At 43.8% G+C, this 25,733-nt stretch overlaps 1 protein-coding gene across 2 annotated transcripts in view; it reads right to left on the bottom strand.

The window, feature by feature from the left end:
- HNRNPLL (heterogeneous nuclear ribonucleoprotein L like) overlaps positions 1-25,733 on the bottom strand; it is a 94,269-nt gene that overhangs the window by 11,684 nt on the left and 56,852 nt on the right. For both annotated transcript variants that reach the window (XM_044291343.1, XM_044291344.1), the window contains exons 7-11: positions 18,592-18,663; positions 16,025-16,239; positions 13,564-13,685; positions 6,230-6,431; positions 5,376-5,433 (exon numbers count right to left, since the gene is read on the bottom strand). In XM_044291343.1, the coding sequence (XP_044147278.1) occupies positions 5,376-5,433; positions 6,230-6,431; positions 13,564-13,685; positions 16,025-16,239; positions 18,592-18,663 (669 nt within the window). The remainder of the gene's footprint in view (positions 1-5,375; positions 5,434-6,229; positions 6,432-13,563; positions 13,686-16,024; positions 16,240-18,591; positions 18,664-25,733) is intronic.

The following is a 25,733-nucleotide window of genomic DNA, read 5'->3' as shown; positions in this document are numbered from 1 at the left end:
CATTTTACATATACCCATGCTGGGTGAGAAAAATATCTTGGTCAAATGCCAACTTTGTATAAAAAAATGGGAAAAGTTGTCTTTTGCCAAGATATTTCTCTTACCCAGCATGGGTATATGTAAAATGACACCCCAAAACACATTGCCCAACTTCTCCTGAGTACGGCGATACCAGATGTGTGACACTTTTTTGCAGCCTAGGTGGGCAAAGGGGCACACATTCCAAAGAGCACCTTTCGGATTTCACCCGTCATTTTTTACAGATTTTGATTTCAAACTACTTTGCACGCATTTGGGCCCCTAAAATGCCAGGGCAGTATAACTACCCCACAAGTGACCCCATTTTGGAAAGAAGACACCCCAAGGTATTTCCTAATGGGCATAGTGAGTTCATGGAAGTTTTTATTTTTTGTCACAAGTTAGTGGAATATGAGACTTTGTAAGGAAAAAAAAAAAAAAAAAAAACATCATTTTCCGCTAACTTGTGACAAAAAATAAAAAATTCTATGAACTCACTATGCCCATCAGTGAATACCTTAGGGTGTCAACTTTCCGAAATGGGGTCATTTGTGGGGTGTTTGTACTGTCTGGCCATTGTAGAACCTCAGGAAACATGACAGGTGCTCAGTAAGTCAGAGCTGCTTCAAAAAGCGGAAATTCACATTTTTGTACCATAGTTTGTAAACGCTATAACTTTTACCCAAACATTTTTTTTTTTTTTATCAAAGACATGTAGAACAATAAATTTAGCGAAAAATTTATATATGGATGTTGTTTTTTTTTTGCAAAATTTTACAACTGAAAGTGAAAAATTTCATTTTCTTGCCAAAAAATCGTTAAATTTCGATGTCAGCAGCAATGAAATACCACCAAATGAAAGCTCTATTAGTGAGAAGAAAAGGAGGTAAAATTCATTTGGGTGGTAAGTTGCATGACCGAGCAATAAACTGTGAAAGTAGTGTAGTGCAGAAGTGTAAAAAGTGGCCTGGTCATTAACCACCTCCGGACCGCCTAACGCAGATGTGCGGTCCGGAGGCGGCAGCCCTGCGCTCAACGACGCATATACGCGTCATCTCGCGAGGGCCGGGATTTCCTGTGAACGCGCGCACACAGGCGCGCGCGCTCACAGGAACGGAAGGTAAGCGAGTGGATCTCCAGCATGCCAGCGGCGATCGCTCGCTGGCAGGCTGGAGATCCGAATTTTTTAACCCCTAACAGGTATATTAGACGCTGTTTTGATAACAGCGTCTAATATACCTCCTACCTGGTCCTCTGGTGGTCCCTTTTGTTAGGATCGACCACCAGAGGACTCAGGTAGCTCAGTACAGTCGCACCAAACACCACACTACACTACACCCCCCCGTCACTTATTAACCCCTTATAAACCCATGATCACCCCATATAAACTCCCTGATCACCCCCCTGTCATTGATCACCCCCCTGTCATTGATCACCCCCCTGTCATTGATCACCCCCCTGTCAGGCTCCGTTCAGACGTCCGTATGATTTTTACGGATCCACGGATACATGGATCGGATCCGCAAAATGCATACAGACGTCTGAATGGAGCCTTACAGGGGGGTGATCAATGGCAGGCGGGTGATCACCCATATACACTCCCTGATCACCCCCTGTCATTGATCACCCCCCTGTCATTGATCACCCCCCTGTAAGGCTCCATGGATCCGCAAAACACATGCGGACGTCTGAATGGAGCCTTACAGGGGGTGATCAATGACAGGCGGGTGATCACCCATATACACTCCCTGATCACCCCCCTGTCATTGATCACCCCCCTGTAAGGCTCCATTCAGACGTCCGCATGTGTTTTGTGGATCCGATCCATGTATCCATGGATCCGTAAAAATCATGCGGACGTCTGAATGGAGCCTTACAGGGGGGTGATCAATGACAGGCGGGTGATCACCCATATACACTCCCTGATCACCCCCTGTCATTGATCACCCCCCTGTCATTGATCACCCCCCTGTAAGGCTCCATTCAGACGTCCGCATGATTTTTACGGATCCATGGATAGGATCCACAAAACACATGCGGACGTCTGAATGGAGCCTTACAGGGGGTGATCAATGACAGGCGGGTGATCACCCATATACACTCCCTGATCACCCCTCTGTCATTGATCACCCCCCTGTCATTGATCACCCCCCTGTAAGGCTCCATTCAGACGTCCGCATGTGTTTTGTGGATCCGATCCATGGATCCGTAAAAATCATGCGGACGTCTGAATGGAGCCTTACAGGGGGGTTATCAATGACAGGCGGGTGATCACCCATATACACTCCCTGATCACCCCCTGTCATTGATCACCCCCCTGTCATTGATCACCCCCCTGTAAGGCTCCATTCAGACGTCCGCATGATTTTTACGGATCCATGGATACATGGATCGGATCCGCAAAACACATGCGGACGTCTGAATGGAGCCTTACAGGGGGTGATCAATGACAGGCGGGTGATCACCCATATACACTCCCTGATCACCCCCCAGTCATTGATCACCCCCCTGTAAGGCTCCATTCAGACGTCCGCATGTGTTTTGTGGATCCGATCCATGTATCCATGGATCCGTAAAAATCATGCGGACGTCTGAATGGAGCCTTACAGGGGGGGTGATCAGTGACAGGGGGGTGATCACCCTGATCACCCCCTGTCATTGATAACCCCCCTGTAAGGCTCCATTCACACGTCCGCATGTGTTTTGTGGATCCGATCCATGTATCCATAAAAATCATGCGGAAGTCTGAATGGAGCCTTACAGGGGGGGTGATCAGTGACAGGGGGGTGATCACCCTGATCACCCCCTGTCATTGATAACCCCCCTGTAAGGCTCCATTCACACGTCCGCATGTGTTTTGTGGATCCGATCCATGTATCCATAAAAATCATGCGGAAGTCTGAATGGAGCCTTACAGGGGGGGTGATCAGTGACAGGGGGGTGATCACCCTGATCACCCCCTGTCATTGATAACCCCCCTGTAAGGCTCCATTCAGACGTCCGCATGTGTTTTGCGGATCCGATCCATGGATCCGTAAAAATTATACGGACGTCTGAATGGAGCCTTACCAGGGGGGTGATCAATGACAGGGGGGTGATCAGGGAGTCTATATGGGTGATCACCCCCCTGTCATTGATCACCCCCCTGTCATTGATCACCCCCCTGTAAGGCTCCATTCAGACGTCCGCATGTGTTTTGCGGATCCGATCCATGGATCCGTAAAAATTATACGGACGTCTGAATGGAGCCTTACCAGGGGGGTGATCAATGACAGGGGGGTGATCAGGGAGTCTATATGGGTGATCACCCCCCTGTCATTGATCACCCCCCTGTCATTGATCACCCCCCTGTAAGGCTCCATTCAGACATTTTTTTTGGCACAAGTTAGCGGAAATTTTTTGTTTGTTTTTGTTTTTTCTTACTAAGTCTCATATTCCACTAACTTGTGTCAAAAAATAAAATCTCCCATGAACTCACCATACCCCTCACGGAATCCAAATGCGTAAACATTTTTAGACATTTATATTCCAGACTTCTTCTCACGCTTTAGGGCCCCTAAAAAGCCAGGGCAGTATAAATACCCCACATGTGACCCCATTTCGGAAAGAAGACACCCCAAGGTATTCCGTGAGGGGCATATTGAGTCCATGAAAGATTGAAATTTTTGTCCTAAGTTAGCGGAAAGTGAGACTTTGTGAGAAAAAAACAAAAAAAATCAATATCCGCTAACTTATGCAAAAAAAAAAAAAAATTCTAGGAACTCGCCAGGCCCCTCATTGAATACCTTGGGGTGTCTTCTTTCCAAAGTGGGGTCACATGTGGGGTATTTATACTGCCCTGGCTTTTTAGGGGCCCGAAAGTGTGAGAAGAAGTCTGGGATCCAAATGTCTAAAAATGCCCTCCTAAAAGGAATTTGGGCCCCTTTGCGCATCTAGGCTGCAAAAAAGTGTCACACATGTGGTATCGCCGTACTCAGGAGAAGTTGGGCAATGTGTCATTTTACATATACCCATGCTGGGTGAGAAAAATATCTTGGTCAAATGCCAACTTTGTATAAAAAAATTGGAAAAGTTGTCTTTTGCCAAGATATTTCTCTCACCCAGCATGGGTATATGTAAAATGACACCCCAAAACACATTCCCCAACTTCTCCTGAGTACGGCGATACCAGATGTGTGACACTTTTTTGCAGCCAAGGTGGGCAAAGGGGCACATATTCCAAAGTGCACCTTTCGGATTTCACCGGTCATTTTTTACACATTTCGATTGCAAAGTTCTTCTCACACATTTGGGCCCCTAAATTGCCAGGGCAGTATAACTACCCCACAAGTGACCCCATTTTGGAAAGAAGACACCCCAAGGTATTCCGTGAGGGGCATGGCGAGTTCCTAGAATTTTTTATTTTTTGTCGCAAGTTAGTGGAATATGAGACTTTGTAAGAAAAAAATAAAAATAAAAAATCATCATCATTTTCCGCTAACTTGTGACAAAAAATAAAAAGTTCTATGAACTCACTATGCCCATCAGCGAATACCTTAGGGTGTCTACTTTCCGAAATGGGGTCATTTGTGGGGGTTTTCTACTGTTTGGGCATTGTAGAACCTCAGGAATCATGACAGGTGCTGAGAAAGTCAGAGCTGCTTCAAAAAGCGGAAATTCACATTTTTGTACCATAGTTTGTAAACGCTATAACTTTTACCCAAACCATTTTTTTTTTTTTGCCCAAACATTTTTTTTTATCAAAGACATGTAGAACTATAAATTTAGTGAAAAATTTATATATGGATGTCGTTTTTTTTGCAAAATTTTACAGCTGAAAGTGAAAAATTTCATTTTTTTTGCAAAAAAATAGTTACATTTAGATTAATAACAAAAAAAGTAAAAATGTCAGCAGCAATAAAATACCACCAAATGAAAGCTCCATTAGTGAGAAGAAAAGGAGGTAAAATTCATTTGGGTGGTAAGTTGCATGACCGAGCGATAAACGGTGAAAGGAGTGTAGTGCCGAAGTGTAAAAAGTGCTCTGGTCATGAAGGGGGTTTCAGCTAGCGGGGCTGAGGTGGTTAAGGGTGTTTAAGCTAGGGGGGCTGAAGTGGTTAACTGATGCATTCTGAGCGGATCCCTTTCCATTCAGAATGCATTAGGGCAAAACTGATCCGCTTTGGACCGCTTCTGAGAGCCCATAACTGATCTCACAAACGGAAACTGAAACGCCAGTGTGAAAGTAGACTTAGATGCTAAATATTTTTCTTATATTCAACTGTACTGTTGAAATATGTAAAGTTTGTTGAAATGACAGGGACTACAAACATTTTACTGAATTTACTGTAACATTAGCAATATTGGATTTTACTAACGTTTGGCATCAAATATTTTGTACTTGATGAATTTTGGAACTTGGTGATCCTCACAGAGCTGCAATAAATGAAGAAAATAATGATAAAATGTTACAAAATAGGAAAAATTATTAAAGGACATAAGTATAACAACTAATGATGCATGTATTATTAGTGACTAGCCTATATTTTGGTACACCATCTCAAAATACTATCATTTTAACTATTCTAGTTTAAGTATTCTCTGTTACAAAGATAGGTGCTCGTAGTCCTGCTCTCATGCCATATGCTACCCTGCCTTAAAGGGAGTCTGTCAAAGTTTCACCTTTTTAACCCTTCCTATAGCTTTCTAGCAGCCTTACAGTTAATACAAACGTTACCTTTATGAGCAATCCTGGACTTTACAACCGTCAAAAAACAACTTAGTAGCATATGCAAATGAGGGCTCGCAAGTGCCCAGGGGGGGCGCATTCGCATTAAATACTGTGATGCTGTACAAGGAACGGGCATTGCAGTGCGCATGCGCCGGCCGAGGGACTGAGTGCGCAGGCGCGGGATCTCGGCGAAACAAGAAGTAAGTAGATGGGCGGTCAGAGGGAAAGAATGGGCGGGGGGAAGCGACGATGAGGCTGAGCTAACTGGGCACCTACGAGGGTAATGCTGCCCCTGGGCACTTGCGAGACCTCATTTGCATATGCTACTAAGTTGTTTTTTGCCAGTTTTATAAGTCCAGGATTGCTCATAAAGGTAACGTTTTTATTAACTGTAAGGCTGCTAGAAAGCTATGGGAAGGGTTAAAAAGGTGAAACTTTGATGACAGACTCCCTTTAAAAATTAGGAAGCTGGGCTGGGAAAATATTGAAAATCTAACTTACCTTTTGGAAGATACTTTCTTCCATGCATAATGGAACGTTATAGTAGTGCAGAACACAAGATGGCGGTTGGATTATGTTTTTCGAAGCTTGGCCAGCACTAGTAAATCTATTATTCTTGCTCATTGCAAAATCTTTATAGCTACTTGTACCATCTTCAAGTTCAAATATCTGACTTGGAACAACGGAGTGCTGTTTTGACACACTAAAAAAAAAAAAAAGAAAGGATATAAGCATTAGTTGAGATTTTTTGATGGGCCTCATCACTAAAGCCCGAAAATGGTGACTATAACTATTTAGGCACAGCAAATGTTCTACTTCACCATTGATGCTACAGCAGGAATAGGTTTAATCCTGTACCCCATGCAATATGTTGGATCAGGTGTTCATATTCACATTACTCCTGATGAGAAAAGGTCCACAAAAGGTATGTTTGTCATGCTCTCCCCAACCCCTACCTAGTGATGTAAGTTTAGAATGGTCAGAAATGCTGAGACTCAGTTTAACCCCTTTAAGATAAAGCCCATTTTCGTTTTTGCATTTTATTTTTTCCTTCCCACATTCCAAGAGCCATAACTTTTTTATTTTCCGTTCACATGGCAATGAGGGGCAAGTTGTATTTTTCATAGCCCCATTTAATTTGCGATGTCTTGTATTGGAAAACGGGAAAAAATTCTTTGTGGGGTGAAATTTAAGAAAAAAATCACAATCCTACCAAAGTTTTTGGGGCTTTGATATTACAGCATTCACTGTGTACTAAAAATAAGCTTATTCTGCGGGTCAATAGAATTATAGGGATACCAGATTTGTATAGTTTAAAAAAAATAAAAACATTTGAAAAAAATCTAAAATTTTCTTCTGCATAGTCTGACAATGTTATTCAATTTTCTTGGAGGGACAAGGTGACAAAAAAATGGTGAATCGTTTTTACACTTTTTTTTTTTTATTACTGCGTACACCGCACAGGAAATATATTTTTATAATTTAATAGGTCAGACATTTTCTAACATGGCGATACCTGTTATGCTTATTTTTTTAACTGTTTATTTTCATATGCAAAATTGTGAAAGGCGGCTGATTTGAATCCCCCCCCCCCACCTTTTTTTTATTACTTTCTACAAAATAACTTTTAGCCTCTTTCGGGGGCTACAATCTGTGATCTTCTGATAGAGACCTATCATGGTGAATGGCATTCTACCTGCTGAGCCATGACTCATGCACGGCTTTTCAGGCCGTTTACCATGACAGCCCGGAACCTTCAGCAGGCCCCAGGCTGTCATGGTAACCGATCGGAGCCCTGCGATTTCACTGCGGGGTCTTCAATCCGAAGGCAAAGGAAGCCATTGATCGCGGCCTCTGAGGGGTTAAATGTCAGGTTTTGGCATCACTGCAGTTTCCCGTCATTGTGGCAGGGTGCCTGCTGTATTATACAGCCTGCCCCCGCCATGTATGGAGTGGGCTCAGCACAGCAGCCCGCTCCATACAACGGCTTACAAATTATCACGTACATGTATAGCGGAGAAAATAAGTATTTGATACACTGGCGATTTTGCAAGTTTTCCCACCTACAAAGAATGGAGAGGTCTATAATTTTTATTGTAGGTACACTTTAACTGTGAGAGAAAGAATCTAAAAAAAAAATCCAGAAACCACATTGTATGATATTTAAATAATTAATTAGTATTTTATTGCATGAAATAAGTATTTGCTCACCTACCAACCAGCAAGAATTCTGGCTCTCACAGACCTGTTCGTTTTTCTTTAAGAAGCCCTCCTACTCTGCACCTGTTTGGGTCCGGTCAGTTGCTATTCACTGTGTAGGCTCTTGTTGCTCACTTACAGCCCGTGACATTATAATCCGACCTGGGATCAAAAATGTGAAGGCTGATGCTCTCTCTCGCTGTTTTCCGGGAGGAGGAAACTCCGAGGACCCGGGTCCCATTTTGGCGAAGGGGGTGGTTGTTTCTGCTCTGTATTCTGATTTGGAGGCCGAGGTCCAGGCTGCCCAGACTGAGGTACCTGCCCGTTGTCCTCCTGGGAAGTTGTTTGTGCCTCCTGAGTTACGTCACAAACTCTTCAAGGAGCATCATGATACGGTTCCTGATGGTCACCCCGGGAGTAGAGCCACGGTAGATCTCATTGCTCGGAGATTTTGGTGGTCGGCTCTTCGTAAGTCGGTGGAGGGTTTTGTGGCTGCTTGTGAGACGTGCGCTCGCGCTAAGGTCCCTCGTTCACGGCCTTCAGGTCCCCTTCTCCCGTTACCCATACCTTCCCGTCCTTGGACACACCTCTCCATGGACTTTATCACGGATCTTCCTCGTTCCTCAGGGAAGTCGGTGATCCTGGTGGTGGTGGACCGTTTTAGCAAGACGGCTCTTTTCGTTCCCTTCCCTGGTTTACCCAGTGCTAAAACGTTGGCGCAAGCTTTTGTCGACCATATTGTTAAATTGCATGGCAATCCCTCGGATATTGTTTCCGATAGAGGCACGCAGTTTGTGTCCAGATTCTGGAAGGCTTTCTGTTCTCGCCTGGGGGTTCGGCTGTCCTTCTCTTCTGCTTTTCACCCGCAGTCGAATGGTCAGACTGAACGTGTCAACCAGAATCTGGAGACATATTTGCGCCGTTTTGTGGCAGAGAACCAGGAGGATTGGTGTTCATTTCTCCCTCTTGCTGAGTTTGCTCTGAACAACCGTCGTCAGGAATCTTCTGATAAGTCACCATTCTTTGGTGCATATGGGTTCCATCCGCAGTTTGGGACATTCTCGGAAGGGGCTCCCTCTGGTTTGCCTGAGGAGGAGAGATTTTCCTCGTCTTTGTCTACCATTTGGCAAAAGATTCAGAGTAATCTTAGAAAGATGAGTGAGAAATATAAGCGTGTGGCCGATAAGAGACGTATGCCTGGTCCGGACCTGAATGTGGGTGATCTGGTGTGGTTGTCTACAAGAAATATTAAACTGAAGGTTCCCTCCTGGAAATTGGGTCCCAAGTTTATTGGGCCTTATAAAATCTTGTCAGTCGTCAATCCTGTTGCCTTCCGTCTTGATCTTCCACGGGTTTGGAAGATACATAATGTATTTCACAGGGCTCTTTTAAAACCATATGTCCAGCCCACGGTACCCTCCTCCTCCGATTTTGGTTGATGGCAATCTGGAGTTTGAGGTTTCCAGAATTGTGGACTCTCGCATTGTCCGCGGTTCTCTTCAGTACCTCGTTCATTGGAAGGGTTATGGTCCTGAGGAGAGGATGTGGGTTCCGATGTCGGACATTAAAGCCACTCGCCTCATCAGGGCATTTCATAAGGCTCATCCTGAGAAAGTGGGTCCTGGGTGTCCGGAGTCCACCCGTAGAGGGAGGGGGGGGGGTACTGTCACTACCAGAGCTTTGAGACGTTCTCACAGCTCTGTTTCTCCACCCCTGTGATGATGTCACTACTAGAGCTTGGAGGAGTTCCCTCTGCCCTGTTTCTCCGCCCCTGTGATGAGGTCTTTACTTTCTGTTTCCTTCCTCCCAGCTGTCCCTCCTGTGTTTGATTTCGCTGCCTTTAAATCACCCCTCCTCCTTTGTAGAGGTGCGGATTATACTTTTCATTTGAGCTGTATCTCTCGCTTGAGTATCTTCACCTGTGTGATATCTTTTCACTGGATCTGTGTTCTGCTGAAGCAAGTACTTCGGATATTGTCTGCTGACTTTGGATCTGTTTTCACTGCAGCCGCAGCTCCTTCAGTTAAGTGTTCTGACATTGTGTGTTTCTGTTTCTTTGCTGACTGGATCCGAGGCGACCCCGGTTCCGTCCATATACTGAGCAGGGCACCAGTGGCCGTGCCCCTTCCACTATTGTAGGGGTTTCAGTGGTCATCAGCCTTAGGTACGCGGGCATTTCTCGATCCACCATCCGGATCTGGACATGTGCTTAGCAGCTTAGGGAGAGCTTTTAGGGTCTGAAAGGGGTCACCCTTTATCCTCCCTAGTTTGGGTCCGGTCAGTTGCTATTCACTGTGTAGGCTCTTGTTGCTCACTTACAGCCCGTGACAGTGGGCCAAGGATTATTCTGAGAAAGGTCAGGAATCAACCCAGTACTACACAGGAGGACCTGGTCAATGACCCGAAGAGAGCTGGGGGGACCACTGTCTAAAAGATTACTGTTAGTAACACACTACGTCGTCATGGATTAAAATCCTGCAGAGCACGCAAGGTCACCCTGCTCATGCCAGCATATGTCCACTCCCGATTGAAGTTTGCCAATGACTATCGGGATGATCCAGAGGAGGCATGGGAGAAGGTCATGTGGTTAGATGAGACCAAAATAGAACTTTTTGGTATCAACTCCACTCGCTGTGTTTGGCGGAAGAAAAAGGATGAGTACAACCCCAAGAACATTGTCCCAAACGTGAAGCATGAGGGTGGAAACATCATACTTTGGGGGTGCTGTTCTGCAAAGGGGACAGGACGACTGCACCGTATTAAAGGGAGAATGGATGGGGTCATGTATCGTGAAATTTTGGCCAACAACCTCCTTCCCTCAATAAGAGCATTGAAGATGGGTCATTGCTGGGTCTTCCAGCATGACAATGTAATTTTCTTGATTTTTTATTTCGATCCTGTCTCACAGTTGATGTGTCTTTTAAATGAGAAGAAAGAAATAGCGTTGCGGCACTCACCAGGATAAAACTCAGTAGCCTTTATTGTGACTTCCTTGGAAGAGGATACATGTGGGTCCTCACAGTTGATGTGTACCTACAATATAAATTACAGACCTCCATTTTTTTGTAGGTGGGAAAACTTGCAAAATCGCCAGCGTTTCAAATACTTATGTTCCCCATTGTATGTGATAATGTGTGAAGGGGTTAAAATGATCTCTAATCTATGAGATACCCAAACTGAAACAAGCCAGTGGTTGGTGTGTTAATTTCTTTCAACCACTTAACGCCACATGACATACCTGTATGTCATAAGCATTAAGGGGAAGGATAGAGTAGGCTCAGGCACTGAGCTCCCTCCATGCGCAGCGGGTGCCAGCTGTATAAAATAGCTCACACCCACTGACAGTAAACAGAAAGCAGATGCTGCTATCAATAGTGAACATGGCACTCAGGGACTGGAGAAGTTTTCAATCTAGGTGCACGGACTGCTGGAGGATGCGCCTAATTTATGAAATCAGATTAATGATAAACACAGGCATGAAAAAAAATATGTCACAACTCAAATCAGTATAGAAACAAAGCAAGCATTTTATATACTGTAGACTAGGGTTGTTTCACGTATCGAACTTTCGATACCCAAACGATACTTTTAGCCCAGTATCGTATCGATAACGGGATTTGTCTTTTATCGATACTAGGCTGTGCGCCATGTTCCCTTAGCAGCACAGGGAAGAAGGAAGCAGTCTCTCACTCCCCCCCTTTGCTGCTGCTGCCACCAATGAGAGATGAGAGGGGAGGTGGAGGGCTGGGGCTCTGGCCACTGCACCACAAATGATAATTAACGTTTAATACATTACAAATGCAGGCGGCAGAAACACACTTTGCCGGAACCTTGCCTCTGACAGGGCGCAGCGTTCCGCGGCAATTAACCAAGGTGTTTGGTATTTTTTTTTGTTTTTTACAGTTTATTTAATAACTATTTCCCCTCTTAGGGGCTAGAACATGGAATATTTTAATCCCTTGTCCTACTAACCCTAATAGACCTCTATTAGGGTGACTAGGACTTCACCACACTCTCCCTGCTGCCCTGTGCATAGTACACATAGCAGCAGGGAGATTACCATAGCAGCCAGGGCTGCAGTAGCGTCCTGGCTGCCATGGTAACCGATCAGAGCCCCAAGATTACACTGCTGGGGCTCCGATCAGAAGTTGCCACTGCCGCCAATGAAGAGGAGGGAGGGGACCCTGTGGCCACTGCGTTGCCAATGTTTGTTTTTAATACTGGGGAGGACGTACTGCACCACCAATGATAATTAACGTTTAATACAGGAGGCGGATTTGTCAGCGCAGAATCACATAGCCGGCACCCTGCCTCTGACAGGGAGCTGCGATCAGCGGCAGCAGTTAACCCCTCAGGCGCGGCACATTGGCAGCGCAGCACAGGAGGGAGGGAGAGAGTGACTCCTTCTCCCCGTGCTGCTGAGGGAACATGAGCGCACTGACAGCAGAGCGTTCATGTTCTGTGATAGTGCACTGAACGCATTATCGGCAAGGTTAGATGCCAATAACTTTAAAAATCATGACTGTCGGCTGATCATATCGGTAACGCCGATAATCGGTAGATCCCCAATTTAAAATGCTTCCATTTTCAGTGTCTGATGTGTATTCTCTCGTTCCGAGTATATTTAGTTCAGCCACGGACAAATACAACAGTAACAATGGGAATACCTGTAGTTCTTGTTTTACTGAATTACGCACAATCAGAAGTCAGCACTCCAAGAAATGTTTTTCCTTTCAACTAATAAAAAAACGGTCACTTCGGCAAATAGCATTTATTATGTAGAGAAAATAATACAAGTCACTTACTAATATAGTGTTATTGTCCATATTGCCTCCTTTGCTGGCTGGATCCGTTTTTTATGGATCCATTGTTCCGTTTTTTGTTTCAGTTTCCTTTCCGTTTTTCCGTATGCCATATACATTATACAGTAATTACATAAAAAAAATTGGGCTCGGCATAACATTTTCAATAGATGTTTCCGCAAAATTGGAACAGATACGGAAGACATACGGATGCATTTCCGTATGTGTTCCGTTTTTTTGCGGACCCATTGACTTGAATGGAGCCAAGCACCGTGATTTGCGGACAAGAATAGGACATGCTCTATCTTTTCACGGTACGGAAATACTGAAATGGAATGCAGAGACAGTTTTTTGCTGAACCATTGAAATGAATGGTTCAGTATATGTACCGCATACTGAACTCAAATACTGTCATGTGCATGAGCCCTAAAGAATAAAGCACTAGCCTATGTGCACTCCTATGGTAATGGCCACCAAAGAGACTGGTGCTTTTTCCTATAGTGTGCAAGCACGACCACCGCTGCTGGATTACAAGGTGGTCATAACCATGGAAACGAGCAGTGTATAATGTGATGGAAAAATGAATCAAGCCAGCAAGGGAGGCAGTATGGATAACAACAATACATTAGTTAAGTGGCTTGTATTAACTTTCTCTACATGAGAAAAGCTATTTGCTGAAGTGTGACAACCTCTTTAAAGAATCTTGTAATTAAACTCCAAACAAGAATATGCTGGATTTATATCTCAAATGAATTTCAATTAGTTACAGATATGCGTACAATAAGGGATACATAATACACGTACATGAATGTTACACAGCCACGTCTGTCTTACCAAACATTAAGTCTCTTTCCAAAAACCTTCACGTTATTGAGATGAGTAACTGCTCTTTCCACAGCATACTCGTCACCCATCTCCACAAGGGCCGTGCCTGGAATAGTCTTCATGAACTTTACCTGCAATTCAAGAAAATGCTAATAATATACCAAAGTCTGGATCATCACCCCGTCATTGGTTTTAAAATGCTGGATAAATGTATCTCTGTGAACATGACAATGAAGACAATTTGATACAAGCTGCACGTTTTGCCATACATTACAGCTATTAATCAGTAATAAACCTTATCTTTCTGAAGACTTATTCTCTCACCAGTGGTATTCTACAGGGTGGCCCACAAAAAAGTAGTCCGCCTCCAATATCTCCAAATCAAAATGCCTAATAGTAATCAGTTTTACTTGTCCATAGCAACCAATCAGAGCTCAGCTTTCAGTTCCTACAGGGCTCTGAAAAAATGAAATATGAGCTCTGATTGTTTGCTAGAGACAACTAAGACTGATTTACTATTAGGCATTTTGATTTGGAGATATGGAGGCGTGCTACTTTTTCGTGGGCCACCCTTTACATTTCGTAGCAATGCCCATTGTGGCCCCTCCAGGGTAGCAATGCCCATTGTGGCCCCTCCGTATAAAAAAAAACAAAAAAAAACACAGTAACTACTCCCCTTGTCCCGTTCCTGAAGCTCACAGTCCTCTCTCCTCCTGCAGACACAGATGTCTCTGTAGCACGGTGTGGGCAGAGCTTATGCAGATTTTCGGCTGCAGGATCCTCCCACACAAGCTCGAAGTGCGATCTGTGCTTGCAGGCTGAATAGTGTAGCAGGGAGAAGTGCGCCGCCGGCTTGAAGGAGGAGGAGGAGTGTGGGGAGCTTAGCGGGAAGTGACAGGGCCCAGCTCCCTGCGCTCCAGCAATGAGCGCTTCCATCTGCATTGATGGAAGCGCTCATAGCTTCTGGACTCTGGCACCCCCTGAGAGCCGGCACCCGGGTTGGATCGCCCCCCCACCCCTCCCCTTAGAATGCCACTGCCCATCAGAAAATTCTCAGCACTGCTGACCTGTGGAAACTCATAAGATAAGGCTTCATGAACATGACCACATTTGGGTTCCTCAGATGCTCTTCCAATTCATTTCTAAGGGGCCCAAAAAAAAAAAAAAAAAAAGAAAAAAAAAAAAAAAAAAAACCACAGAACGTGGATGTCATCCATGTCTTGTCTGTTTTGTGTACAAGAATAGTCATTTCTAGTGATGGGAGTGAGAAATCACCATGGTGATGGCTCATGTGAATGACCATATGATGAGCGTAGTGACGTCATCAAAGGTCCTTTTTCTCACAGATGAAGACAGAAGAGATGCCAGCTGGGCGAACAAGTGGATAAGGGGAGTAAATATATATATTTTTTTTAACCCCTCCAGCCCTATTTTACTATGCATTCTGTATTCAGAATGCTATTATTTTCCCTTATAACCATGTTATAAGGGAAAATAATACAATCTAGACCACCTTGAACCCAAACCTGAACCTGAACTTCTGTGAAGAAGTTCGGGTCTGGGTACCACAGTCGTTTTTTTTTATCACGCGCGTGCAAAACACATTGCGCCCGCGCGATAAAAACTGAAAAAACGGAACGCAATCGCAGTCAAAACTGACTGCAATTGCGTACCTGCGCGCGCGGGTTTGCCACAATGCACCGGGACGCATCCAGACACGCTCGTGCGAAAGAGGCCTTAGAGAGAGAGCCTGCAGAAGAGAAAATTGCTAAAAATGCCAGATGCACACTTAGTCCTCATGCACATACTGTGGATCCGCAAAATACAGATACCAGCTCTGTGCATCCTGCACTTTCCTCAGTACATATTGTAGAAATGCCTATTCTTGACCGAAAAACACACAAGAGTAGGACATATTCAATAATTTGAGGAACAGCCGCACAGATGTGGACGGCACACTGATGATTTTTTGCAGTCCCATAGAAATGAATGGGCCCGCACGTGATCCGCAAAAAATGCGGATAGGATGCAGGCCCAAAATACAATTTCCAATTGTCTTAGCTGTATTACTAGACCATCACATGCAGGTTTTTAGGAATTTTGGGCTGCAGCATACACATAATGGGTAATTGCATCATGCACATGGTTGTGGACATATTTCAGTCTGCAAAATACAGATACCTTCTGTGTGTATTCCATATTTTTCTACTTCCATCAACCGAAAGTCTGATTCTCATTCACAATATAGACAAGAATATAACCAGCTTTATAACTTGCAGAACAGCCACACAGATCCATAAAATACATGGATGTGTGCATGGCTCCATACAAATGAATAGGCCATTGTGCTAGCTGCATCAGAATATGGATAGCGGACAGATGAAAAATACATTCGAGTGCATGAGCCCTAGTCTACAAATCCTTACTGTAAGAAAGGAAAGCTGCACACAGCTCCTCAGCCCGACCTTACCTTTTCAATGTTTCCATATAAGCAGAACAAGTTAAACACCCGAGAACAGTTCATCTTTTCTTGGTGGAGGCCACTAACCATGGCTACTGAACCAAGCGGAGGTCCACCATAGATGTATGAAGATGTCTGAGGCAAAGGATAAGAAACCAGCTCTGGGGTATCTCTAGATCCCATTCTGTAGCGGTTTGGCAATGGTAACAATGGGCCATGATTTCCTAGAAAGATACAGAGTTCCTGATTACTGAAAAATGCTTAGTGCACAATGTAGTCTACAACAAATCACAAGTGAAATCAACATAATTGTGCAAACACAGTTTTTTATGTTATCAGCTGGCCAAACATACACAAAAATTGTTGCAGAATGCCCATTCAGCCAACCACTATTTTACCCAAGTCCACTATGAACATGCTCCTCCGGTGAGGTGTACATGTCTAGTTCAGTGAGAGTGGAACAAGCAACTTCCAGATGAACGGACAAGCTTGTTGATGCTACTGCTAAGCACTTGAATGGGAGCGGTGCTGCGGAAACCTGGCACGGCTGCTGCACATTGGACAGAGCTGTGCTTCCGGCTCTGTTCTTGTGTTAGTTCCAGAGTCGATAGCTGCTGGCAGCAGATCATTGGGGTGCCAGGTGTTGGAACCCCACCAATCTCCAAAAGGATCGATATCTATGACCTGGAAACCCCCATTAACACTTATCTAATAAGATATAACAGCACAATTTCTAATATTTCTCCAACCTGTCCCCTCCCTACATCTCTGAGCTAATTTTCCGATACATCCCCACATGCAATCTCCGATCCTCACAAGACCTCCTTCTCTCCTCTCATCTTATCACCTGCTCCCATAATCGCCTCCAAGATTTCTCCAGTGCATCCCCCATACTCTGGAACTTGCTACCCCAACATATCAGACTCTCACCTACAGTGGAATCCTTCAAAAAAAAAAAAAAAAAAAAACCACCTCTTCAGACAAGCCTACAACGAGTGACCCTGCTGCCTGTATACCGCCATGACCAAGTTCACCCGCACCTACTGTGTCCTTCTCCCATACCATGTAGATTGTAGGCCCTCTCTCCTTCTGTACCAGTTTGTAACTCGTCTTGTTCATGCATAGTGCAATTGTCAGTATTATGTATGTTTACCCCTTTTTATATGGTCAGCGCTATGGAATGAATGGCACTTTAATAATAATAATTATAAAAATTTCCATCACTCACTGTCCCCAATGGAGCTCACAATCTAAGTTCCCCATCAGTATGTCTATGGAGTGTGGGAGGAAACCAGAGTACCTGGAGGAAACCCACGCAAACACAGGGACTCCATGAAGATGTTGTCCTCAGTCAGATTTAAACCCAGGACCCCAGCGCTGCAAGTCACCTCTGCTAACCACTGAGCCACCATGCTGCCTATCTGCTCATCTAAATGAGTTTGGTTTGGCAGCAATCACATGGATTTCTGCAAGCCCCATTCAAATGAACGGAACCGATTCTGCAACAAAATCTTCCACACGTGAAGGCACCCCTTATAGATAAACAAAATCTAATACCACACAAACAATTGTCTTTAATTGAGCAACCATTCACAGTGCAGGGAAGAGAAAGCAATACCCCCCTTTAGCAGAAGATTTCTCCACAAAATTACTCCTGTAGATGCAAATAAATGTTGTACAACATTGAGAAGGAATTTTAGATCATTCTTTCCATGCAAAAGCTCAGCTTGGCTTTTGAAATGTGTAGAGATCTCCTATACCCTCTACATACTCCAAGTCAAGTACAGCTGACAGAAGCAAAGCTCATTGAGCAGCGCTGATGTCCTTTTGCCTTTTTATAGTTCATTTTCCCAGGAGCATCCAGTTGCTCTTGGCCAAACTTGAGATTGGCCACAGTTTTTTTTTTTTTTGGAAAGCAGTGGCTTTCTTCTTAGTGTCCTTGTTGTTCAGTGTTTTTCTAATAATGGAAGACTGAACAAAGGTTTTTGTACGGTCTTTTTAGGTTAGGATTGCTCCAAGAGCACAACAGGCAATTCTTAAAGAGGTGAGCAAACTAACAAGACACCCGCTTCTAAGGGCTCTTTCACACTTACGTTGTTCTTTTCCGGCATAGAGTTCAGTCGTCGGGGCTCTATGCCAGAAAAAGCAGTAATCAAAGCAAAAGGTGGCTACTTTGAAGAACCTAGAATATGACATATTTTCAGTTGTTTCACACTTTTTTGTTATGTATATAATTCCACATGTGTTAATTCATAGTTTTGATGCCTACAGTGGGAATCTACAATTTTCATAGTCTGGAAAATAAAGAAAACTCTTTGAATGAGAAGGTGTGTCCAAACTTTTGGTCTGTACTGTATGTATTTCTATTAATAAAATGTCATTACATTATATGTGCGTTGGTGATTGGTGATTCCTTGCATGGTGTCGCACATATTCAGTTAGTTTTAAATTTGTTTGTATTGGATGTTCTAACATTCTCTTTCACCCCCTACCAACCCACCAAAAGATGACCCTAGTAGGACGTCTCATCACACCACTCACTGCAATGATTAGATAAGGATCTTAAAGTAGCATACCATATCCATCATATCTGTAGGATGACGGATGGTCGCCCAGAATGGCTTGTCTCTGGCGCCCCTTGCCCCGGTCTGAAAGAGAGCAAAATAAGTTATGCATAAATCAACAACCTGGTTCTTTCCTCCCTTTTTAATGATAATCTCAATCATTAGGGGATAACATAGGCTAAACTAACAGACCAGTGGACTAGACATGAAGGAATACGGGTCACTATGGAGAAGTGTAAAATAGTCGCATTTTTACACCAAGACAAGGGATGAGGGCAGAGCGGGGGGGGGTCTGTTGTGTCAAGAGCCGTGGCCCGGCAGATTTACAACTCTACAAAAAAAAGTAGATGAAAAACTACTATATTTTCAACTTTGCCTTGCACTGAACTCCCTGAATGCTTAGAGGGGATGTTCAGCTTGGAACTCTGATCATACAGTAGATTCCCAAAAAAAAACAACTGCAGGAAGCCCGCCATATGACAGGAGGATACACAAACTATACAACCCCTATAATACAGCCATCCGTGCATTCGTTTTCAGATTCATAACATACAAAGCAAATAGTGCCATCCATTGCAGAAAGATTACAAATTAGATACACAGGATGCTGAAGAAATTTGGATCTAACAATGCCACTGAATATGGAATAGATACGGATGAATTTAAGGCACAGAGATATACATAACAGGAATACATTGTTCTCACATATTTTCTATAGTCACAAGTGCATGAAGATGTAGTTTCCTTCATGGCGGACACATAACAGACTGGTGGGTGAGAATCAAATACACTTCAAAAATTAAATGTATACAGAACACGTAAATAAAGGGGGTGTGCCGCCCTATACCATCAGTACCATGTCACTCTAAAGTGGACCTGCCAGCTTTTTTGACATGTCAAATTTAGTAAATACTTGTCCTTTGATAATATAAGATTGTGATTTTTCTCTTTTATTTCTCCTAGAAATAAATGAATACGCCGACAGTGGCTGTCCATTTTCGCACAGAGCTCTGAAGTGTAGTGTGCCAGCTTCACCCCAGATCCACCTCTGACCATTAGCCATTCCGGTCAGCCGCAGTGTGGCCATGCTAATCTCTACACTGCTCGGTACTTCCATTATAATCAGTCATAAATAGCACTGTATGACATTGTGCCTGTTGGCCAGGCCACCCTCACCCAGTTTCTGTCCTAATTGCCCCCGAAAGACCTCCCACCCTAGCTAGGCCCTGAGAATTTACTAAAGCGGACACGTCAGGAGAGCCGACATTTACACTAGTACTGTATAACATTTCATATTAGCAACATAACATTTCAGGAATGGTAATATAACAAATCACATGCTTCAAACAGTACCTTCTTCCTACTACAAGCTTCACCATTTCCAAAGCAGACTCCTTTCAAGAGGTCTCAGCATAATCCAATAATAACCTGTATTACATGGTTTCACAATTAACAATCCGCAGTTAACAATATAAAAGGTCAATGCTGAACAGAAACAGGAAAATATACATAGTTTTTTTTTTTCTTCTAAAAATCAACCCAATAAACAATTTAAAACTGAACAGGATTACAAACAATGATAAGAGACGTAAGCAGAGGTCATATCCATTGACCAGTCCGGACACATTGGTAAGGACGGGTCATAGAGTATAAACTTCAGACTTGGCACAGTACCATCATTTTCTCGTCTGGATCTGACCCCCTTTGCTGAGATATGGCCCTCAATATTGAGAGGTGTGCTGTATGCAAACAAATCGTGGTTTGCCAGTGGCAACCACTGCATCCCATGGCCGGTGAGACCACTGCTGTGTGTACAAGTCCTTGTTGCCATTAGATGGATGAGACATCGGAGACTGAAGACAAGGCAGCAGGAACCAGAGCAAAGTGTAGTGGTGACGGCAGCAAGGACCTGTCTCATGACACCAGCCAGATCCTGCGAGATCACGCTGTACCCTCCATCAGGGCCCAGTAGAAAACTCTACCTCTGGAGAGATGCAGCGGTTACCGCCCCCATGGCGAACCGCTGTGTATTTGCTTCTAGCGCACCTCAGCAGATGGGGGTCGGGTTCAGACAGAACAAGAAGGAAAATGCTCTGGGGGCCTCTGGCAATATGGTACTGTGCAGAATTTAAAGTTTATGTGACAGGTCCCCCTTAAAGGGGTTCTCATAATCAGCCTGTATCACCCATCCACAGGTTCAGTTATTAGTAAATTATCATCTGTCATGTGGATAGGCGATAAATGTTGAGTGTGGAAAAAACTGTTTGCATAAAAACAGTGTTTTTGTTTTTCATATCACACCCAGGTAATCTAGGTTGCAATAAGAACTGCAGACTTGCATTGCTTCATTATATCATTGTGTTTTGCCCTGATCTGTTGCTGCTGCTCTACACAACAATTACAGAAACACGGGCTATGTGGATGCCATATACAGGTCCTTCTAAAAAAATTAGCATATTATGATAAAGTTCATTATTTTCTGTAATGTACTGATAAACATTAGACTTTCATATATTTTAGATTCATTACACACCAACTGAAGTAGTTAAAGCCTTTTATTGTTTTAACCACTTCAGCCCCGCTAGGTGAAACCCCCTTCATGACCAGGCCACTTTTTACACTTCGGCACTACACTCCTTTCACCGTTTATCGCTCTGTCATGCAACTTACCACCCAAATGAATTTTACCTCCTTTTCTTCTCACTAATGGAGCTTTCATTTGGTGGTATTTTATTGCTGCTGACATTTTTACTTTTTTTGTTATTAATCAAAATGTAACGATTTTTTTGCAAAAAAATGACATTTTTCACTTTCAGCTGTGAAATTTTGCAAAAAAAACGACATCCATATATAAATTTTTCGCTAAATTTATAGTTCTACATGTCTTTGATAAAAAAAAAATGTTTGGGCAAAAAAAAAATGGTTTGGGTAAAAGTTATAGCATTTACAAACTATGGTACAAAAATGTGAATTTCCGCTTTTTGAAACGGCTCTGATTTTCTGAGCACCTGTCATGTTTCCTGAGGTTCTACAATGCCCAAACAGTATAACTACCCCACAAATGACCCCATTTCGGAAAGTAGACACCCTAAGGTATTCGCTGATGGGCATAGTGAGTTCATAGAACTTTTTATTTTTTGTCACAAGTTAGCGGAAAATGATGATGATTTTTTATTTTTATTTTTTTCTTACAAAGTCTCATATTCCACTAACTTGCGACAAAAAATAAAAAATTCTAGGAACTCACCATGCCCCTCACAGAATACCTTGGGGTGTCTTCTTTCCAAAATGGGGTCACTTGTGGCGTAGTTATACTGCCCTGGCAATTTAGGGGCCCAAATGTGTGAGAAGAACTTTGCAATCAAAATGTGTAAGAAATGACCGGTGAAATCCGAAAGGTGCACTTTGGAATATGCGCCCCTTTGCCCACCTTGGCAGCAAAAAAGTGTCACACATGTGGTATCGCCGTACTCAGGAGAAGTTGGGGAATGTGTTTTGGGGTGTCATTTTACATATACCCATGCTGGGTGAGAGAAATATCTTGGCAAACGACAACTTTTCCCATTTTTTTATACAAAGTTGGCATTTGACCAAGATATTTTTCTCACCCAGCATGGGTATATGTAAAATGACACCCCAAAACACATTCCCCAACTTCTCCTGAGTACGACGATACCAGATGTGTCACACTTTTTTGCTGCCAAGGTGGGCAAAGGGGCACATATTCCAAAGTGCACCTTTCGGATTTTGCAGGGCATTTTTTACACATTTTGATTGCAAGGTACTTCTCACACATTTGGGCCCCTAAATTGCCAGGGCAGTATAACTACGCCACAAGTGACCCCATTTTGGAAAGAAGACACCCTAAGGTATTCCGTGAGGGGCACTGCGAGTTCCTAGAATTTTTTATTTTTTGTCACAAGTTAGCAGAAAATGATGATTTTTTTTTTTTCTCTTTTTTCCTTACAAAGTCTCATATTCCACTAACTTGCGACAAAAAATAAAAAATTCTAGGAACTCGCCATGCCCCTCACGGAATACCTTGGGGTGTCTTCTTTCCAAAATGGGGTCACTTGTGGCGTAGTTATACTGCCCTGGCAATTTAGGGGCCCATATGTGTGAGAAGTACTTTGCAATCAAAATCTGTAAAAAATGACCGGTGAAATCCGAAAGGTGCACTTTGGAATATGCGCCCCTTTGCCCACCTTGGCATCAAAAAAGTGTGACACATCTGGTATCGCCGTACTCAGGAGAAGTTGGGGAATGTGTTTTGGGGTGTCATTTTACATATACCCATGCTGGGTGAGAGAAATATGTTGGCAAAAGACAACTTTTCCCATTTTTTTATACAAAGTTGGCATTTGACCAAGATATTTATCTCACCCAGCATGGGTATATGTAAAATGACACCCCAAAACACATTCCCCAACTTCTTCTGAGTACGGCGATACCAGATGTGTCACACTTTTTTGCAGCCTAGATGCGCAAAGGGGCCCAAATTCCTTTTAGGAGGGCATTTTTAGACATTTGGATCCCAGACTTCTTCTCACGCTTTAGGGCCCCTAAAAAGCCAGGGCAGTATAAATACCCCACATGTGACCCCACTTTGGAAAGAAGACACCCCAAGGTATCCAATGAGGGGCCTGGCAAGTTCAAAGAAATTTTTTTTTTTTCGCATAAGTTAGCGGAAATTGATTTTTTTTTGTTTTTTCTCACAAAGTCTCACTTTCCGCTAACTTAGGACAAAAATTTCAATCTTTCATGGACTCAATATGCCCCTCAGCAAATACCTTGGGGTGTCTTCTTTCCAAAATGGGGTCAGTTGTGGGGTGTTTGTACTGCCCTGGCATTTGAGGGTCTCCGCAATCATTACATGTATGGCCAGCATTAGGAGTTTCTGCTATTCTTCCTTATATTGAGCATACAGGTAATGAGATTTTTTTTTCCGTTCAGCCTCTGGGCTGAAAGAAAAAAATGAACGGCACAGATTTCTTCATTCGCATCGATCAATGTGGATGAAAAAATCTCTGCCAAAAAAAAAAAATGGAGGGGAAAGGCGTCTGCCAGGACATAGGAGCTCCGCCCTACATCCATACCCACTTAGCTCGTATGCCCTGGCAAACCAGATTTCTCCATTCGCATCAATCGATGTGGATGAATAAATCATTGCCGGGATTTTTTTTTTATATATATATATATATATATATATATATATATATATATATATATATATATATATGTACACAAAGTGCTTGCCAAAGCATAGGAACGCCGCCTCCTCCTCAGCTCGTATGCCTTGGCAAACGTATCTGTCACTGCAGAGGAGAAAATCCCGTCTTGCAGCGCCGCATACACCGACTTGCGTGTAATCTGACAGCAGCGCAATGCTTCTGTCAGAATGCACATCGGTGCTGCAGCTAGTAGATCGGTTGGTCCACCTGGAAGGTAAAAAGACAAAAAAAAAAAAAAAGAAAAAAACAGGCCACAACGCAATAATTTTATTAACTTTGGAACAGAACATGTAACTTTAACTTTTGGAACTAAACATTAACCTGTTTGCTTACCTGTTTTTTTTTTTTTTTTACCTTTATAGAACAAACCTCTCCTTCCCCATGGGTCAATGTGCAAAGCGCAAATCGCCCAAAGATGTGGCGAAGTGCGTTATGCACTTTGTCCCATGTGAAAGGAGACGTTTGCAGCAGCAGTGAGTGAATGGGCCCTAATAGCCCTGTGTGCCTGTCCTGGTGAGATGATCCCTATGCTAATAGTGTACCTGTGAGTGGTACTTCCGGAAACACTCTCCAAAGCATAGGGCAGGGTGGTCCGGACAGTCAGGACAGAAATAGCGGGTGTCACGCCTTATTCCACTCCTGCTACAGACACGACATCTTTTTCGGGGTGACGGTTGGGTTGAGGTACCAGGAACGACATTGGGGAAATGTCGCTCGTGTAGACGGCTAACTACACTGGTGGTTGGGGCCACGGAACCTCCTGGATACAGGAGGTTCTCGATGATCTCTTCCTGAAATTTGAGGAAGGATCCAGTTCTCCCAGCCTTACTGTAGAGAACAAAACTATTGTACAGAGCCAATTGAATTAAATATACAGACACCTTCTTATACCAGCGTCTGGTGCGTCGGGAAACTAAATACGGAGACAACATCTGGTCATTGAAGTCGACCCCTCCCATGTGGAGGTTATAGTCGTGGACTGAGAGGGGCTTTTCAATGACACGGGTTGCTCGCTCAATTTGTATTGTCGTGTCTGCGTGAATGGAGGAGAGCATGTAAACGTCACGCTTGTCTCTCCATTTCACCGCGAGCAGTTCTTCGTTACACAGTGCGGCCCTCTGCCCCCTTGCAAGACGGGTGGTAACGAGCCGTTGGGGGAAGCCCGCGCGACTAGTTCGCGCGGTACCACAGGCGCCAATCCATTCTAGAAACAAATGCCTAAAGAGGGCCACACTTGTGTAAAAATTGTCCACATAAAGATGGTACCCCTTGCCGAATAAGGGTGACACCAAGTCCCAAACTGTCTTCCCACTGCTCCCCAGGTAGTCAGGGCAACCGACCGGCTCCAGGGTCTGATCTTTTCCCTCATAGACCCGAAATTTGTGGGTATAGCCTGTGGCCCTTTCACAGAGCTTATACAATTTGACCCCATACCGGGCGCGCTTGCTTGGGATGTATTGTTTGAAGCCAAGGCGCCCGGTAAAATGTATCAGGGACTCGTCTATGCAGATGTTTTGCTCTGGGGTATAAATATCTGCAAATTTCTGGTTGAAATGGTCTATGAGGGGCCGAATTTTGTGGAGCCGGTCAAAAGCAGGGTGGCCCCTGGGACGGGAGGCGGTGTTGTCACTAAAGTGCAGGAACCGCAGGATGGCCTCAAAACGTGCCCTGGACATGGCAGCAGAGAACATGGGCATGTGATGAATCGGGTTCGTGGACCAATATGACCTCAATTCATGCTTTTTTGTCAGGCCCATGTTGAGGAGGAGGCCCAGAAAAGTTTTAAGTTCGGAAACTTGGACTGGTTTCCACCGGAAAGGCTGGGCATAAAAGCTTCCCGGGTTAGCGGTGATAAATTGTGTGGCATACCTGTTTGTTTCGGCCACAACTATGTCTAAAAGCTCCGCAGTCAAGAACAGCTCA

Source organism: Bufo gargarizans, chromosome 4, assembly GCF_014858855.1.
Source record: "Bufo gargarizans isolate SCDJY-AF-19 chromosome 4, ASM1485885v1, whole genome shotgun sequence".
Taxonomy (NCBI): domain Eukaryota; kingdom Metazoa; phylum Chordata; class Amphibia; order Anura; family Bufonidae; genus Bufo; species Bufo gargarizans.
This window is presented reverse-complemented; position numbering and strand designations above follow the sequence as displayed.